This window comes from Columba livia, chromosome 27, assembly GCF_036013475.1.
Source record: "Columba livia isolate bColLiv1 breed racing homer chromosome 27, bColLiv1.pat.W.v2, whole genome shotgun sequence".
Classification (NCBI taxonomy): domain Eukaryota; kingdom Metazoa; phylum Chordata; class Aves; order Columbiformes; family Columbidae; genus Columba; species Columba livia.
This window is the reverse complement of record NC_088628.1, coordinates 4,092,011-4,109,177: the sequence shown is the minus strand read 5'-3', so window position 1 is coordinate 4,109,177 and position 17,167 is coordinate 4,092,011. Positions and strand designations below refer to the sequence as shown.

Genomic DNA, 17,167 nt, shown 5'->3' with positions numbered 1-17,167 from the left:
AGCAAACACAGCCCAGACAGGCCCTGCCAGGGGCTGCGCAGCCCCAGACCCCGAGTCCCCCAGCCCGGGGAGTGCTGGGCTGAGCGGCCTCTCCCCAGTTGTGTACTGGGGCTAATTGGTGCAGAGTGCCCAGGAGCTCAGCTTCTCACCTTGTTAACATGGCAATTAGCTCTCTTTACCCTCCTGATTGCTCATGTGCATATTTGACTCCAATCCATCTTTGCAGTGAGTTATAAATGCAGCGCGGGGGAGGCGGGAGGAGTGGAGCTGGAGCAGGGACAGCAGAGCCATGCTGGGGACCGTCCTGCTGCTGCTGGCCCTGGCCAAGCCGGCGAGCCCGAGTGCGGCCAGTGCGGCGAGCCGGCGGGCTGAGGCGCTGAAGAAGCTCCTGGAAGTTTTTGGCATGGAGGACCCTCCACCCCCCCCTACTCACTCCAAGCAGCCGCCCCAGTACATGGTAGATCTGTTCAACACCGTCGCCAACGCAGACGGTGTCACCAAGAACCCCGACATCCTGGAGGGCAACACGGTCCGCAGCTTCTTGGATAAAAGTAAGGGCGGGGGGTCCCTGTGGTGCTGGGGATGGGGCTGTGGGGAGGGGTCAAGCGCGGCTGACGGAGGTGCCACCCCCAGTTTGGCTCCGCTTCCCAACCCGTCCTTCCCCGCAGCTCACGGGGAGAAGATGCGGTTCCTCTTCATCCTCTCCAGTGTGGGCAAGAACGAGAAGATCCTGACGGCAGAGCTGCACCTCTTCCGCCTCTGGCCCCGGGCCACAGAGGGGCCCAAAAGGCACCACTTGTGCCAGGTGAGGAGGGGCGTGGGAAGGGGATGGGGACGGGCAGGGGGGTGTCCCCACCTGTGCCTGGGGATGCCGCTGGCGCGCTGGGGTCACCGCCTGCAGCAGGAGCACAGCACAGCTCTGTGAAATTCATGCACCCAAAGTGCCACTGTGCTGCACAAAGACTCATGCTGATTTATCCATAGATGTTTCTTAAATATCGTTCTGGTTCGTGCACACACCGGCCAAGGCACACACGAGTTGTGGCAAATCCAAGCTGACAACTTCCCACCTCCCACCTTATTTTCCACCAGTCCCTGTGCCCTCGCTCTGTCCCTGTGGGAAGGACCCGCAATGTGACCCCCCTGTGCTGCCTCCCCCAGGTCAGCGTCTACCAAGTGCTGGAGCAGAGCGAGCCGGACGCGCCGGGAGGGAAGAAGCTGCTGGCGGCCCGGCTGGTCCCACTGCAGGGCTCGGGCTGGGAGGTCTTTGCCATCACACAGGCTGTGAGTGCTGGTCCTTGCTCCGGTGACAGGGGAACCTCAGCCTTTGGGAGGGGGGTCAGAGCCCCGCAAGAGCCCCAGGGGGCTGCTCCATCCTCCCCAGTACCACTGCTCTGCAGGTAACGCTGGTGCCAGCTCCTGCCGCCATGTCCCCTGTGTCACAGCCCTGGAGCAGCTCAGGCCCTTCCTGTGCTGCTGGGGCAGATCTGGGGCTGGGGGACAGAGTGTGGCCACGGGGGTTCCTGGTTGGTGCCACCCCACTGCTGGCAGGGCCTGGCGCCTGCCATGGGGACTCCACCGCGGTGCCTGTCCTGGCCGGCAGCACCGTGGTGACCCCAGTTTGGTTCCCCAGGTTCGTGATTGGACTGAAGATGAAAGCAGTAACCAGGGTTTGCTGGTGACGGTCCAGGGCCTGGGAGGGAGCCTGCTCGAGCCCTCCCCGCTGCAGTTTGCATCTGGCAAGGACCACCACGAGAGCAAGAAGCCCATGTTGGTGCTGTTCACTGATGACGGGCGCCGGGGAGCGTCTCAGCCTGCGGTCAGCTTCCCAGGTGGGTCCCGTGCACCTCGGCACAGCTCGGTGCCGCTGTCCCCTCGCCTGTGGGGTGCTCCCCACGTGTGGGCTCCTTCAAACCCAAAGCTCCTTCTCCAGCAGAGGGAGACGCCATCTCCTTTCTGGTTTGGTCTGTACTGGGGTGCAGGTTCACAGACCTAAATCTGGATTTAGCCTTGAGTGCAGCCCTGGGGCTGTGAGGTTGTCACCTCCTGTGGCTCTGCCTGGGCTGTGATCGAAGGGCTCGCTACACCAAACGGCTGCAGACAAAACCTGTGGGGAGGGGTGGCTGCGGGGGGCTGCCCCACATTCTCCGTCCTCCCAGGCTCATGCGATGGCTGATGGCACTGGGTCCTCATTTCTGGCAGATTTACAGCCCCAGGCTCCTGCTCTCCCCGCCAAGATGCCGGTGCCCAGGGTGGCTGGGTCACGCCGCACACGCTCGCTGGACCGGCTGCAGCCCTGCCAGAGGCACCCGCTGTCTGTGGACTTCGAGGAGATCGGCTGGTCCGGCTGGATCATCTCTCCGCGGGGGTACAATGCCTACCACTGCAAGGGCTCCTGCCCCTTCCCGCTGGGTGAGAACATGCGGCCGACGAACCACGCCACAGTGCAGTCCATCATCAACGCCCTCAAGCTGAGCGAGGGCGTCAGCAGCCCCTGCTGCGTGCCTGACAAGCTCTACTCCATCAACCTCCTCTACTTTGACGATGACGAGAACGTTGTCCTCAAGCAGTACGATGACATGGTGGCCGGGAGCTGTGGCTGCCACTGAGGCAGGAGGAGCAGGAAGGTGGAAATGCTGTGGCGGAGGCTCCCGCTCCTTCCGGAGCATCTCTGGGGGGGTGTCTGTCCTGCAAAACCCCCCAAAGAGACCAGGGTGAGCAAAAAGCGCTGCCCCGGGTGGCATCACCCCCAGCAGCGCCCAGGAGGCTCAGGGCTGAGCGCTGGTTAAATCGGCCTGAATGAGCCCGTGTGACCCGGCAGCCCCGGGGCAGCAGCTCCGTTTTGGGGTGCCCTGCACGGGGGTGCAGGTTTCCTGGCCCAGGCAGAGGCTTCCCGCAGGCTGTACTATATGTATATAGTGAGAGCACTAATATATGACAGAAAGCGCCTGTACAGTGTCCTGTAAATGTCTTTACATTTCTGCTTTGTTGGGACTTGCAAAATGAACTCAGAAGAACTATTAAAAGTGCTGTTCTCTGAGGGTCTGCTTGTGGGACTGCTGGCTGGCCGGGGGCGAGCAGACACGCTGCGGTGGTTGCCGGGGGTGCAGGCAGAGAGTTGAAGATCCAGCCACAGCACAGTCTCCGGTGGGCAGGAGGTTCAGTTGCTGAGCCCTGTTCCTTGGAAGTCAAGCGATGTCAGATCCATTGCCAGGCTGCAGAGCCGGGGGGATCTCTGAGCAGGCGATGGTGGCAGATGGGGGGATGCAGCGATGGGGTCTGGGGGCGAGGGGAGGTGTGGAGGTGTCTGGAGGTGACGCTGCTGGGGGAAGGACAGCTCTGGGGGAAGGTAACCAGAGGAGGCTGCGCGGTGGTGAGGGAAGGTTCCTCGTGGAAGAGAAATAGGGTGGAAACCAGAGCTGAGCAAAGCTGGGGGTGATCAGTGCTGGGAGGTACAGAGGGCGGGTGTCCATGTGAGTACTTGGGAGCGGGTGCAGGTGCTGGGGGTCAGGACAGGGGTCCCTGTCTTGCACCCGCTGGCACAGACCCTGAGCCTTGCAGCCCAGGACGGCGGGAGCGGGGCTGTCCCTGCCACAGGGCTCGCCTCCCCCAGGCCATTTTCCAACCGTTCCCAACAGCCGCCACTTGACAGTGGCCCCAGGATGACATCAAGACCGCCCAGCTCCTTCATCTCCCAGCCCAGTTTGCAGGTGACGGGGCCTTCCAGCCGCTGCCTGCCCTGCAGCCTGGGGTCCCTCTCCCCACCCCACCCAGGGAAGGGTGAGTCCCCTCTGGGAGCCCATTGACTGGCTGCGGTCCCACACTGGAGGGCAAATCCTTCCCCTGTGCCCCCAGGCCTGTCGCCCACTGCCACGGGCCATGAGCACAGGGCAGAGCCAACCCGTGTGTCCCCAGCCCACGCAGACGTCTCAGCTCCGCTTCCAGCACACTCAGGGCTGGGCACCTCATCCCAAACGCAGCACGTGGACAGGCCCACTCGCACCACACAAGACCCCGTCCTCCCACTGGTGGGTAGGAGAGGTGGTATGAGCCCTGGAGCCACATTCCCTCCTCACCACTGAATTAGGAGCAGTTTACTGAGCTACACAAAGTGTTTGGTCAATAATCCGAGCCAGAGAATGGTTTTGGCCCGGTTTATTCAACGTCTGTCTCTGGGGATGCTGTGACTGCCAGCTCTGCACCCCCGGGTGCCTGCGGCTCCATGGCAGCAGCACCCCGAGCCAGGACCAGGCTCCGGGGCAGGGGGGAGGAAAGCAGCCTTGGTTGGAAGGATGCACAGCTGGTCTTTTCTAGGGGCTTCTACCCAAACTGTTAGGCTGGACTCAGCCTGGGCTGAATGCTGAGACAGTCACAGGGCTCTGTCTGTGTCCCCTCAACCTGGGAGCAGAGCAGTGCCTGCGCAGTGTCACGCTGGCCTTCGTCACATCACAGGTGTCCACATGGGCCATCCTTAGAAAGGTGGCAGAGTTCAGCCCCATCCACCCTCCCTGCTCACTCCACGTGTCCTCAGGGTGTCCCATGCCCCTGACCATGACAGACAGACAGACACCCTGCCTTGGCTGTACAGCGTCAGCTGGTCCTTCACTGACCACGCTGCGGGACAGCAGCCTCCAGCACGTGATATTGAGGAAAGTCACAACACCATCAGGGGCACATTTCATCCCACCCAAACAGCCCAAGCTGGCAGTGGCACCTGCACGACAGCAGCAGAGCCTCCCCAGGGGCCAGGACCTGCTGGGCACGGCCAGGCTGGAGGGCAGGACACGTCAGGGCAGGGGGGTGTCTGGAGGTGAAGGTCAGTGGTGACAGGGCGGGTCAGCTCTGCAGCACTCCGACAGCTTCCGCAGGGCTCGCTCCTTCAGGCGGAACCTCCTGGAGAGCTTGAGCGAGTGGCTGGTCTCGTTCTCGTGGGCCTTCAGCTTGGCGTAGTAGTCAGAGAACTTGTTGTAGAGGATGGAGATGGGCATGCCGTTGAGGATGATGCCAAAGGATATGCAGCCAAATGCCACTATCCTGCCGAGTATTGTGTCAGGCACCGTGTCTCCGTAGCCCACCGTGGAGAGGCTGACCTGGGAGAGGAGGGGGAAGGATGAAACCCGGCGTGAGCAAACCCTGCAGACCCTGCCTGCAGCGCTGGGACCACCTCCCTACCCGGCGTGGGAGCCGGGAGTCACCTGGTGTAAGAGTTGGTCCAAAGTACAGTATTTGCCTCAACATCGCCATCAGGAACTTGGAGACACCAAGAAACAAATGGCCTGAGAGAAAGAACTGTGTGCTACAGGGACTCTCTGACCTGGGAACCGAACATCAGAGAGAACTCCCCACCAAAAGATCACGGATCACAACGAAGGACCAGCAGGATGCTGTTTGGGATCTGGGACCATAGGGATGCCTTTGGACCCATGGTGGTAGCTATAATCCTCTTTCCTTTCTTCCCTTTCCCTTTTTCTCCGCTTTATCACGTGCTGCTTCACGGGCAAAATAATATAGTTACATTGTTTGATTGAATTATAACCCCTTCGCATTTCGGTCGCCTTAATTTTGCACTTGGAGATCAAGATAAACAAACCATCACGAGTCTACCGCCGAATGGGCCGTGACACCTGGGAACCACACTACGACTGCAACCAGCAGGGCTGTCCCTGCTCCGGCAGCCAGCACAGCCGGGGCTCAGCTCCACGGGCAGCACGGGCAGGCGGGGGGAGCCCCAGGACCCGGCTGTGTGAGCCCTGGCAGCAGAGACCAGAGGCAACCCCCCCTGCTTCCTCCTCCCCTTCATGTGTGCCGCTTCCAGAGCAGCTGGACATCGTGGAGCTGAACTTTCCCCACAGCCAGACTGTCTGCTGGAGCTTCCTGCCCCGAGGAGCCGCGGCCCCGGTGCTTCCTGGCCGAAGGCTGCCTGGTCCCACAGGAACGGTGCTTCCCAGAGCCTCTACCGAGGAAACGGAGCACAGCCCCGGAATGCAGCCAGAGGAGCCGTTTTGGGGTGATGGGGGAGTAGGACCACGGGGACAGGGTGAGAGCTGAGGCAGAGAGATTTGGGCTTTGCACGGAGCCACTCTGACCAAGGACAGGATCAGCCTGTGACAATTAAATACTCAAATCTGGTGATTTTACTGAGTGATTTTGCGCTTCCTTGAGGAGGGATGAGTCTGAAGGAGGCAGCTGGTGGTGGCCAAAGGGGATTATAAGAGCAGAAGTGACCTGTGGGATCATTTCATCCATAGATCAAAACGCCCTTGTAACCCCTGTCTCTCAAGCGCTTTAGCTGTTCCTCAGTTCAGAGTTAATCCCAGGTTTATTATAGCGCTCGGCTCGGCAGAGCTGCTGGCTCCTCGCACAAGCAGGGCAGCAAGCGAGGCTCCTGTCCCCGCTGCAGCACGGCCCATGCCGTGCCCCCTCTCGGGTCAGGGGCTGAGGCACCGTTGGTTCCCTGGCTCAGCCCCGTGAGCTCTGAGCCCCTCGTGCCCCCCAAGCCCAGCTGGGCAGACGCTGCACAAGCCTCGGGCTGCCCCAAGCAGCTGCCCATGGGTTTGGGCCACATCCACCCAACACCTGAGTCCCACAACAGATGAAGTCAGGGCTGAGTCATGTCCCCCTTGTCACTAACCCAGCCCTGGAGGTTCCCAGGTCACCACCTCTGTCCCACCATCCCACCCCAGCACCAACTTTTGAGCCTCTGAGCTCAGTCTAAATCTCTGATCTCTTTTCTCAGAGTGTGCAGAGCTCTCAGGTTCCCACCATTACTGAGGTGGCGGGAAGTCTGGGCCCTTTTCTGCCTCCTGGCCAGCAGCAGTAGGGAACCCCTCATGCCCCAAGACAGCCCCAGCGCAGCCCCCTCTGGAAGCAGCACCCACACCTTACCGCTGCCCACCACCACGCGTAGGGGATGCTGGTGAAGTTAGTGCCTGGGACATCATGTTCCACGGAGTGCATGAGAGCAGAGAAGGTGAAGACCCCCATGGCGATGAAGAGGAAGAGGCAGCAAACCTGCTGGTAGCACTGGCGGATGGTGAAGCCAAAGGCCCGCAGGCCAGTGGAGTGGCGCGCCAGCTTGAGGATGCGGAAGATCCTCATGAGCTTGATGATCTTGAGGACTTTGCCCAGCTTGCTGACGTTCTCCACCCGGTGCAGTTCCTCGTGGTAAAGCGTGTCTGCTTCGTCCAGGTTTTCAAAGAGGATCTGGACGTAGAAGGGCAGGATGGCCACCAGGTCTACAGCGTTAAATGCTGCCCGCAAAAAGTTCTTGAAGTTGGAGGAGGATATGAGCCGCATGAGGTATTCAGAAGTGAAGAAGATGGCACAGATCATCTCCAGATGCTCCATCCACCTCTTCCCGGTCTTGTGTTTCAACTCCTCCACGGTGCTCAGTGTCATGCCCACAATGGAGATAAGCACAAATAAGCTGGACATGACAGCGATGATCTTGGCTGGGACAGAAGAGTATGGGTTCTCAGTGAGGTTCCAGATCATCTTCCGAAACCGACCCAGAAATTTGCCCTCAAACTGCCCTGCTGAGTCCAGGGGCTCCAGTTCTGCCTCCAGCTCCTTCTGTATTTTTAGGTACTCACTGAGTTCATCTTGTTTTTCCTCAAACAGGATCCGGCAGCAGCGCTGGGAGTATTTCAGATGGATTCCCCAGTACTCGATTTCCTCCACAAAGTTACTGGGGCACATCTCATCCATGATCCACAGGACCCCACTGCGGTAGAAGTGGAAGATGTAGTGGAAAATGGAAGGATCTCTGTCAAAGAAGTACTCGTTCTTCTGCACGGAGTAGTCATCACAGAGCTGCAGCTTCTTCATGGGGTCTGTGTGAAGCGCCAGCTTCCCCAGCCTGGTGACAGGATACCGGGCCACCACCTTGCAAGCGATGTGGAACAATTTGCCGCCCACGTTAATGTTGAGCAGGCACTTGTTCCTTTGGATGGGAGTCTTGCTTTTCTCCTGGTTTCTGTCCGTCACGTTCTGCATGGAGCTCCATGGCTTCACCAGGCTGTCCTGCGCAAAGGGGATGTGGACCTCCTCTTCCTCGGGTGTCCGGCGGCCCCGGCGAGCCCCGATCTTCAGGCTGGCAGCCAGACTCGCGCGTCTCGGCCCCGGCTGCCTCATTGTGCCTGACCCTCCGACGCGGTGAGTCCCGCTAGGGGCTGCAGGACGGCAGCTCTGGCTCCATGGGGACACCCTTGCCCAGCGCAGGGACAGGGGTGGGAGCTCGGAGGAGCCGCTGCCCGAGGACACTGCCTGTGTCACGGTGCCACGTGGCACCTGCCCGGCTCCCAAAGCCGATTGCCGTTTGCGTCGTAGGAGTCGGAGGCAGCTAAGTGCCTGCTCCTTAAGACAATAATGAGCTTGAAGCACTAGTCCTCCTTTATGTAAGGAACTATTTCCAGCGCTGCACGTTTCCTTAGTCTGTTCTTATTAGCTGTTTGCATTTGTCGCACACTACTCTGTTTCCAAGGAGGGCACCCACCGCAGCAAGCTGAACAGAGAGCATGAACTTGCCTTGATTTAACCTGGAAAGGCCCAAAGAGGTGCAGACACGCAGGATTTGTATCAGCTCTGTACCCCCACAACAGCTGCTGCTCTTGGCACCAGCCATTCGTTAAACACACGGGTGCAGCTCTGAGAAAGGAAACGGTCGGTACCTCCCGGGTTGTCCCTCAAGGCCATGGTACAGATTTACAGGGAAGAGGTGAAGGAACTATCTCGCCCTCCAGGCAGTGGAGCTGTCAGCCCCATCACTGCCACCGGCAGGAGCGGGGACATGGAGGGGGACACCAGAGATGCAGGTGTGCACTAAAAGTTCCCCTGGGCTATGGCAACTGAAGAGAAGGAAATAATCCTTTGGATTTGCAAGTGAAAGGGGAATAAAAATTAAATGGGCTGATCTTTGATGTCTCACCCTGGGACACAACTCTACCCCGGCATGTGAACCACCACATTGATTTCCATGAGCTGATCTAATTAAATACAGAGACCTGGAGTACAAAGCTGCTTCCAGGCTGAAAAGCAGCTCAGGCTCCACAGTTGAAGTTGCTGAGCCTGGGGATTAGGACAACAAAAATGCTTCTGGCACCAGACAGAGGAAGGGAAATTGCTGTCACAAACATGGTCGCAAGTTTTGGCATAAGATCCATAAAAGCATTATTTCTTTCAACCCTGAAACACTCAGCTCACAGATCAGGAAGCAGAACCTGGATGCTCTTGCAGTAGGAAGAGGTGTGACTGCTGCATTTACCCCCCGGCTGTGCTCCCCACTGCACACAGCAGGCGGCTCTGCCCCGTCAACAGTCTCAGCTCTGCAGCTCGAGCTCAGATTAGACCTGGGACAGGCTGGTGACAGCTGATGACACAGCCCTGGCAGCACTTCCAGCAGCCTCAGCTCAGCCCTGTCCCGCTGGGATCACTGAGGCCCCATCCTGCACTGCGGGGCATTCCCCTCCTTTCACCTGTGCTAATGAAGGAGGAATAAGCTCACACAGCCTTAAGTTTTTCACCTAAGCTTCCCGCTTGTCCTCTGTTCTGCAGCAGCACCTCTGGTGCTTGTACAAGCAGTTTCTCTTCTCCTTCTCCCTCCCCATTCACTCTGCTCCCTGTATTTCGTTTTCCTGTGGCAGCCAATGTGTGCTCGAGTCACTTCGTTCCCCGGCAGCGCTCGCTTTCCCTGTCTGCCCACCCTCCACGAGTCGTGACAATCCAAAGGTGATACAGTTCCCAACTACAGAATTCAAGCTAAAGCACAAATCCAAGAAAAACAAAAAAATCCAGAACTCACTAGTTTCAAGTTCTTTATTCTCCTGTGCCATTCACCAACAACTATTGCATCTCTACTTGTCCCTATGGAAACAGAAGGAAGGTTCTGCACACCCTTGCAAAGGACCCTTGGTACTAAAACCAGCAGCACTGGAATAACTAACACTCCAGACCACAAGAGAAGTTTCTCCCCACGGGTGCAGCAGCACACTTGCACACCCCCTAGGAGGGGAAGACTCCTGCCCTGAGGCTGCTGACCGGTGTCTGCTTGGCAAGGCGAGTTCTCACCTCTAAGGCACAGAGATCAGCGCCGAGGCAGCTGCTTTCAGTCCTTTGCGCACCCAGTGAATGCTTGTGCACAGAACACGTGGTCAGCACTGAACTAGAGGCACTGGTCAGGAATCTCCTCCCTCCGCTGTCAGTTCTTCTGAAAGCAAACAGCACTGAGCTGTGCAGAAAGAGCTACACGTGCCATGACATGCAGTGTTTGATTCAAGACACGACTTATTTCAAGCTGAAAAAAAAAAGGACAAATGTTCAAAGTCTCATATTAGTACAGACTGGGTTGGAGAGGACCTTAAAGATGACCTAGTCCAACCCCCTGCCATGGGCAGGGACACCTTCCACTAAACCAGCTTGCTCACCACCCTCACTGAACATTTCTTCCTTATGTGCAAGTGAAATCTCCGCTCTTTCAGTGTATAACCATTGCCCCTTGTCCTGTCACTGCAGGCTTTGGTAAAACCCTCTATTCTTCTTACAAGCCCCTTTATATATAGAAAAGACACAACAAGGTCTCCCTAGAGCTTTCTCTTCTCCAGTGATGGTGCAGGACCTTGCACTTGACCTTACTGAACTTCATGATGTTCACACGGGCGCACTGAAGGTCCCTCTGGATGGGGGGGTGTCCCCTCCCTCAGTGAATCGACTGCACTGCTCAGCTCGGTGTCACCCATAAACTTGCTGAGGGTGCGCTCGACCCCACTATACACACCACTGGCGAGGATATTAAATAGCGTTGGTCCCAGTATGGATCCTTGAAGTACACCACTCATGTCAGAATAGTTTTAAGGAAGAAACCTTTAAGAGTGTTAGAGAAGCAACACACTGGCAGGGAGTGAGCCCAGGAGCTGCTCGCCCTGTGCTGACGGGGGTGGCAGCGCAGCAAAAGCCAGAGCAGAGAGAGAGATTTTCAACTTTCACACCTGTGCTGACCTGTCAGTAAAAAGCTGCCTGTACACCGGAACGAACAGCATCAAAACAACAGCGCAAACATGGACTACACATCTGATCTGTGCGGGGTCAGTGAGCTCCTGCTGGAATGGATGAAAAGCCTCTGTTGCCCGACAAAACCCAGAGGGAAGAATGGGGCAGGTGAAAAACGTCTCTTGGCTGGAAGTGGAAGAAAACAGCTGAATAGCACCTAGTGCCGGTCATGTCATGGAGAATAAAATATTTGGGTCCAAGGCTGCACTGGTGAGAATCAGTATTAACAACCGCTGGAGGCAAGAACCATGAAGGAATTTCTACCACCTCTGTGATGGTGATTTCACAGCACCAGGGAAGGTCCTGCATTATTTCCAGTGCCAAAGTTGTCCCACAATCTAAGACTCATTTCCATGGGGAGCATCCTCTTGTTTTTCCAGTGTAACAACGCAGATTTGCGAGTTTATGTCCAATTCAGTCAGTCTCTGCGGTGAGCAGGAAGGAGAGAGCAGGCTAGTCCCATCTCATCACCTCACAGTAAAGATCCCTGTTACAAGAACAGAAAATCACCTGGTTATCGACAGTCCTTTGGGCAAAAACCTGGTTTGAGTTGAGTTTGTGCAACATGGAGAAAAACAACCCACAGCAGATCAGTATCTGAGCGTGAGCGCTCAGTGACCCTGGCAGCAGAGGAGGGACAGTGACCAGCACATCACTACCAAAAGCAGTCAGTGTCTCAGATTAGGCTGCGCAATTATCTCTGCAGCCAAGCAAGAGCCTGCAAGGAAGGAAGGAGAGAGTTCTGCTGCTTCAGGGCAGAGTGAAACCCCAAGCAAGTGGCTGACAGCAGCAGGAACCGCTGGGAAAAGCTGCACTCAGAGGGGAAAGCTCTAGAGAGTAGAAACAGGGCAAGAAGGCATTTCTCCCTCATGCACAGCAAGCACAAGAAACTTACCCTTGAGGGAAATGAGCCTGTCGGGTTCTTGTCAGGCACCAGCTGTTCCCTGGATGCTTTTTCAGGACTGAAGATGTCAGATCTGCTTTTTGCTTTGGACAGGCCCCAGACAGCGACAGAACCCAGAGCAACCAGGATGCTCAGGAGCACTAGAGAGGAGAGGAGAGTGCACAAATAGAGATCCGCTCACTGCGCCCGGTCCCGACATCAGCACTGGGCTCTGCTGCCCAACAGTTTCAGCCAACAGCTGGAGAGCAGCAGCTTCCCTTGGGAACAAGGGACAGAGGGAGGTGAGTTAGTGCCAGATCCCGTGGAACAGCCTTTCCAAGGACATAGTGCGTCCAAGTCAGAGGAACGATTAAACTGTGGTGTAAGCTGCGCCTAGCCCTCCCCAGTCCAGCTACTGATACACGTCTGGAATTAACTCCAGCAGGATACTCAATTTATAGCCCAAACCAGAACCAAAACTATATGCAGCACCCTGACTGTCACATACTTGCAATAATCAAGGTCCATGTGTGGCTTTGACTCCTCGATGGCACGGAACACCCAGACACAGGCGTGGCTGAAGCCTCTGCGATGAAAGAGCAAGAAATCCATCAGGCTCACAGCTCAGCATTCAGAGCAGTCTCCAGTCCGGACTTGGCTGAGCTCCCAACTCACCTCAAGACTGCCAACAGGCCTTTTTCAACGTAAGCAAAAACTTATCTGTCGTTACTGTGATTAACCCACAGCAATGGAAAAAAAAAGTCCTACGGGAAATGCATAATAGGGAAAGCTGGGGAATTTCCCAGCTGTAGCTGCAGCACCTTAACTTCTCATGGCACAGGGAAGCCCCAGGTACAACCAAAATGCAGCTCATCTCCCTGCTGAAGTGGTGTGGGCATCGAATGCAGATCCAGCACCTCATGCCCAGTGATCCCGTCCTCCCCACACCCATGGAACTTCAGCTCCGGACACCACGGAACCCCTGGGGTGAGGAAAGTGGAACAAACGGCACCTCCAGGCACCTCGGACAAACCAAGAGGTCTGTGAGAAAGGAACTCCAGAGCGTCTTGGAGCAGTGCTGGAGACACAAACAGCACCTGGGAGGCAGAGAGCCCTGAGCGGGACAGACACCAGTGTCTGCTACGCAGTCGTGCCCGCACAGCCCCCAGTGCTCCCCCATCCTGTTCGGAGATCAGAGGAGCTCAGCACGCAGACACAGACTCCAGCGGCACTGGCTCGTTGGAAGAAGCCGCCAGAATTGCACGTTCCGGAAGAAGGTTCTTCAAAGGCCCTTCCCGAGGGAGCCCTGGGGGTTTCAAACGCCTGTCGGCAGGAGGAAGCTGAAGGTGGGGCTGTCCCCACGGTGCTTCCTCTGCTGCAAGCAAGCGGGACGGACGCCGCTAAGGGACTAGGATCAAAGGCTCAGTCCATTTACCGCCCCGAGCAGGCCGGGCCAGCCGGGGCTCCGGCACCACCTCCCGCGGGCTCAGCCCCCCCGGCCCATCGCACCCCCGTTACCTGCGCTGCCGGCGGGCGGCACCGCCGAGACCCGCCGCGGGGTCACCCGGACGCCGTCAGGACTCGGCTCCGCCGGGGTCGCCGTCCCGCAGCCCCGCTCGTCCCCCTCGTCCATGCAGTCGGGGTGTCCATCGCAGAGCCACTCCCGGGGGAGGCAGACGGTGCCGGGCTCGCACTGGAACTGGTGCGGGGGGCAGCCGGGCAGGGTCCCTGCGGCGGTGACGGGGGTGAGGGGGACCAGGGACCCCCGGCACCTCCCGCGCCCCTCGCTGAGGGGAGCCCGCGCGCAGGGCGCACGAGGGCATCAGCCAATGAGAGCGAAGGGCGTGTGCGGGGAGCCAATAGGCACATCCGAGACACGGTGTGTCTGCACGCGCACGCGGCCGGACCCGCCCCCCCCCCCCCGCTCACCGTTCTCTGACGGAGGCGCCGGGAGCGGCAGCACCGGGAGGAGCAGTGGCAGCACCGGGAAGAGGAGCGGCAGCACAGGGAGCCGCGCCATGCCACGGGCTCCACCGGCAGGACACGCCGCCGCGACCCTACACCGCTGGCCGCGCTCTGGTAGGGCGCATGCGCACGGGTAGAACGTCCACCAATGGGGTGGGCGGGTGGGCGGGTCGCAGCCGCGTGCCCTTGAGGAGGCCCCGCCCCCCCGCTCTCCCCAGCGCCCCGGGGGCGGCGGCGCCACAGGCTGCGCGGGGCCGGGCACGGCAGTGCCCATCCGGCCCTGGCCTTCCGTGAGTCCGGCTTAGGCGCGGCTCACAGTCCTGCTCTTCACTCACCTTCCAGCCTTCACCCTCGGTTTGCTCAGGACACCCAGCCGATGCTGCTGCAAGGCTGTCCCTGGCCCCCTGCCGGCCAAAGGGCCGTCCCCGGTTGTTCCTGTGTTCTCACCACACGCTCTAACCCTGCACAATTGCTCTTACAGAAACATGTTTCCTTCCAATCTCATCGAAGCTTCGTTCCAGCAGGTGAGTTCACACTGGTGCTCAGCTCCAGACGCGCCTGCTCCTCCCGTCCGGGGGCTCTTCCCACCCACTGTCCAGACACGAGCCCCTTCTCCTCTCCCTTTCCTTTCCCTCTGCTTTTCTGCCCACTTGGCTGCTCCCGCTCACCCCAGGGTGGGAAGGGGGTGTGTGGGGCCACAGGCTCATGGGGACACCCCCACCTGTCCTCCCCGGGGGCTCCTATCCACCAGCAGCACAGCATCTCTTCCCCCACATGCTGCTCGTGTGCAGTGTCTGCTCTGTCCCGAGGGCTGGGGCCCTGCTCTAGTGGTTCGATCACAACGACAGCCTTCCCTGGCCACTGTGGAGCTGAGCTGTGCCTGCATTCACCTCTGCCTCTCCCTTCTTAAACCTTCCCCTCAAGGCAGCCAGATAAACCCGCTGCCAAAGCTCAGCCTAACTATGGTTGGCACTGCTCCAGCCTCCTCCCGCTGCCCCAGGGAACAGGCACATGCTCCAGCACATCACCGGAAAATCCTCCGTGCAGCTCACCGCACGTACAAGGTCACCCCATTGCAATCACTGTGTCACCACAGCGGGAGCCTGGGGGACCCACTGTCACTGGGGATGGGCTGGATCACAGCGCTCAGCAGCTAAAAAGTGCATAGCTGTGGCAGTACAGGCTCACCAGGATGTTGGGCGCTTATGGTAAAAGCGCCACAAGCAACCCACATCTCTTACTGCAAAACCAGCATCACGTCCTTTGTGGCTGGAGTGTGGTTTATGCACCTCTATCCTCAAGTGGTGTCTCAGGTGTATAGTTGGGTTTCGTCTTGAAGCAGAATCACAGCTTACAAATCCACTGAGTGTAGCTCAAATGCACATACTTGGTGCTTTTCCCTCAAGAAAACCTTGCACCCAAAACAATATTAAAGAGTAGTAATTTGGGTGCCTCAAATATAACAGACAAAATTCAGGGGGGAAAGATAATCACAGCTTTAAATACATTTATTAGTCATGCACCAGCAGCATGAGGACAAGTTCCATGCAGCATCACTGCAGCAAAGTCCACCGCAGGCCTCCCCGTTAAAGTGCTGCTTTGTAACGAACCGTGACCTGCGCATCCCACCTCAGCACGTTTACTTCTCACAAATAGGGCTGGTCTTTCGAAAGTTCCCACTTCCTAAGCGGTGGTCCTGGCGTCACGGGTTTTTTCTCAGCTGTTGTCACTGCAGAGCCCGAACTGGGGTAGAGGAAGGAAAAGAGAGAAGAGGCCTTAGTGACACTATGGAAAAGCAGACCCACACTAAGCAGTAGTACAAGTTTTATTAGTGCTAAAGGGGTTTTTTAGGTCCGCTCCCAGCTATTTAATGAAATATAACAAAGGCAAGTGTAGAGTCTTGTATCTGGGCAGGAACAACCCCAGTTTCCAGTGTAAGTTGGGGAATGACCTATTAGAAAGCAGTGTAGGGGAAAGGGACCTGGGGGTCCTGGGGACAGCAGGGTGACCATGAGCCAGCACTGGGCCCTTGTGGCCAGGAAGCCAATGGTACCTGGGGTGGGTTAGAAGGGGGTGGTCAGTAGGTCAGAGAGGTTCTCCTGCCCCTCTGCTCTGCCCTGGGGAGACCACACCTGGAATATTGTGTCCAGTTGTGGCCCCTCAGTTCCAGCAGGACAGGGAACTGCTGGAGAGAGTCCAACGCAGCCACCAAGATGCTGAAGGGAGTGGAGCATCTCCCGTGTGAGGAAAGGCTGAGGGAGCTGGGGCTCTGGAGCTGGACAAGAGGAGACTGAGGGGGGACTCATTCCTGGGGATCAATATGGAAAGGGAGAGTGTCAGGAGGATGGAGCCAGGCTCTTCTGGTGACAACCAGTGACAGGACAAGGGGCAATGGGTGCAAACTGGAACACAGGAGGTTCCGCTTAAATTTAAGAAGAAACTTGTTTGGGGTGAGGGTGGCAGAGCCTGGCCCAGGCTGCCCAGGGGGTTGTGGAGTCTCCTTCTGTGCAGACATTCCAACCCGCCTGGACACCTTCCTGTGTAACCTCATCTGGGTGTTCCTGCTCCATGGGGGGATTGCACTGGATGAGCTTTCCAGGGCCCTTCAACCCCTGACATTCTGGGATATGTCACTGATTCAATAGGCAATGCAGACACAAAGAATTATTTCAGTGCTCCCCTACCACCTGTGCAATCACACACTGCTTACAGAAACAGCTCTGCACTTCTGGCCTAAGCCAAACCAGGCTCAAGCGCGCTCAGCAGAGCCCAGCAGGACCCACCTGCCCGCCGGCGCCCCCGCCGCCAGGGTTTTCCGTCCCGCCGCCACCACCACAGGCGGCAGCGCCTCCCGCCGTCCGTCCCGCCCGCAGTAATAGTTATTGGCGAACTTGTGGCTGGGGCCCACCGGGAGCCGGGGCGGCGGCTGCGTCCTGCACAGAGAGCGGGGACACAGGGTCAGCCCCGGCCGTTCCGCGCCGGGCCCCGCCCGCCCCGCCGGTACCTCTTGGAGATCTCGGTGTAGCGCAGCGCCAGCTTGGCCTGGAGGTTCCGCTGCAAGGCAAGGCCAGAGCGTCTCACCCCCGCGGGCCGCTGAGCTGCGGTGCCGGCTCTGCCGAGCTCAGCGGGCCGCGGGGGTCGCAGCGCCCGGTGCCGCTCTTACCCCCGCCAGGAAGTTGCGGAAGCGCTGGATGAGCCGAGTGGCCGTCGCCATCTTGGCCGCTCTGAAGGACGGCGGGCGAGCGCGCGGGGGGCACGCCGGGAGCACGCGGGGTC

At 58.4% G+C, this 17,167-nt stretch overlaps 4 protein-coding genes across 5 annotated transcripts; 1 reads left to right on the top strand and 3 right to left on the bottom strand.

The window, feature by feature from the left end:
* The first annotated feature begins 237 nt into the window (after window positions 1-237).
* LOC102098143 (bone morphogenetic protein 2) lies at window positions 238-3,160 on the top strand. The gene is made up of 5 exons (XM_005513294.2): window positions 238-551; window positions 669-805; window positions 1,162-1,284; window positions 1,634-1,832; window positions 2,203-3,160. The coding sequence occupies exons 1-5, from the start codon at window positions 290-292 to the stop codon at window positions 2,607-2,609; spliced, it is 1,128 nt and encodes a 375-aa protein (XP_005513351.2). The 5' UTR covers window positions 238-289; the 3' UTR covers window positions 2,610-3,160.
* A 954-nt stretch (window positions 3,161-4,114) lies between these two features.
* LOC135575244 (potassium voltage-gated channel subfamily V member 2-like) lies at window positions 4,115-9,653 on the bottom strand. The gene is made up of 2 exons (XM_065042369.1): window positions 6,886-9,653; window positions 4,115-5,090 (listed from the first exon to the last, which is right to left on the bottom strand). Exons 1-2 carry the CDS (start codon window positions 8,131-8,133, stop codon window positions 4,818-4,820), a joined length of 1,521 nt encoding a protein of 506 aa, XP_064898441.1. The 5' UTR covers window positions 8,134-9,653; the 3' UTR covers window positions 4,115-4,817.
* Window positions 9,654-9,799: 146 nt separating this feature from the next.
* On the bottom strand, window positions 9,800-14,040 carry CD320 (CD320 molecule). Of its 2 annotated transcripts, none has more exons than XR_010468264.1 (5): window positions 13,856-14,029; window positions 13,445-13,654; window positions 12,435-12,512; window positions 11,939-12,204; window positions 9,800-11,530 (listed from the first exon to the last, which is right to left on the bottom strand). XR_010468264.1 is itself a non-coding variant. In XM_065042370.1 (5 exons), the coding sequence occupies exons 1-5, from the start codon at window positions 13,944-13,946 to the stop codon at window positions 11,516-11,518; spliced, it is 543 nt and encodes a 180-aa protein (XP_064898442.1). In that variant the 5' UTR covers window positions 13,947-14,040; the 3' UTR covers window positions 9,800-11,515. The 2 variants fall into 2 exon arrangements, 1 of the variants encoding a protein (XP_064898442.1); XM_065042370.1 differs by having other exon boundaries at window positions 11,939-12,087; window positions 13,856-14,040.
* A 1,341-nt stretch (window positions 14,041-15,381) lies between these two features.
* On the bottom strand, window positions 15,382-17,164 carry NDUFA7 (NADH:ubiquinone oxidoreductase subunit A7). The gene is made up of 4 exons (XM_065042371.1): window positions 17,055-17,164; window positions 16,896-16,945; window positions 16,675-16,824; window positions 15,382-15,634 (listed from the first exon to the last, which is right to left on the bottom strand). Exons 1-4 carry the CDS (start codon window positions 17,103-17,105, stop codon window positions 15,538-15,540), a joined length of 348 nt encoding a protein of 115 aa, XP_064898443.1. The 5' UTR covers window positions 17,106-17,164; the 3' UTR covers window positions 15,382-15,537.
* Window positions 17,165-17,167: the final 3 nt, after the last annotated feature.

What these genes read in the sequence shown, in the direction of transcription:
- LOC102098143 (XM_005513294.2), top strand. Translation starts at nt 290, where the DNA reads ATGCTGGGGACCGTCCTGCTGCTGCTGGCCCTGGCCAAGCCGGCGAGC. An exon ending in CCGCAGCTTCTTGGATAAAA is followed by an intron (nt 552 to 668) that starts GTAAGGGCGGGG and finishes CCTTCCCCGCAG; the next exon opens with CTCACGGGGAGAAGATGCGG. An exon ending in AAAGGCACCACTTGTGCCAG is followed by an intron (nt 806 to 1,161) that starts GTGAGGAGGGGC and finishes TGCCTCCCCCAG; the next exon opens with GTCAGCGTCTACCAAGTGCT.
- NDUFA7 (XM_065042371.1), bottom strand. Translation starts at nt 17,105, where the DNA reads ATGGCGACGGCCACTCGGCTCATCCAGCGCTTCCGCAACTTCCTGGCG. An exon ending in TCCGCAACTTCCTGGCGGGG is followed by an intron (nt 16,946 to 17,054) that starts GTAAGAGCGGCA and finishes CTTGCCTTGCAG; the next exon opens with CGGAACCTCCAGGCCAAGCT. An exon ending in TACACCGAGATCTCCAAGAG is followed by an intron (nt 16,825 to 16,895) that starts GTACCGGCGGGG and finishes CTCTCTGTGCAG; the next exon opens with GACGCAGCCGCCGCCCCGGC.
- CD320 (XM_065042370.1), bottom strand. Translation starts at nt 13,946, where the DNA reads ATGGCGCGGCTCCCTGTGCTGCCGCTCCTCTTCCCGGTGCTGCCACTG. An exon ending in GGCGCCTCCGTCAGAGAACG is followed by an intron (nt 13,655 to 13,855) that starts GTGAGCGGGGGG and finishes TCACCGCCGCAG; the next exon opens with GGACCCTGCCCGGCTGCCCC. An exon ending in ATGGACCTTGATTATTGCAA is followed by an intron (nt 12,088 to 12,434) that starts GTATGTGACAGT and finishes TCTCCTCTCTAG; the next exon opens with TGCTCCTGAGCATCCTGGTT.
- LOC135575244 (XM_065042369.1), bottom strand. Translation starts at nt 8,133, where the DNA reads ATGAGGCAGCCGGGGCCGAGACGCGCGAGTCTGGCTGCCAGCCTGAAG. An exon ending in ACGCGTGGTGGTGGGCAGCG is followed by an intron (nt 5,091 to 6,885) that starts GTAAGGTGTGGG and finishes CTCCTCTCCCAG; the next exon opens with GTCAGCCTCTCCACGGTGGG.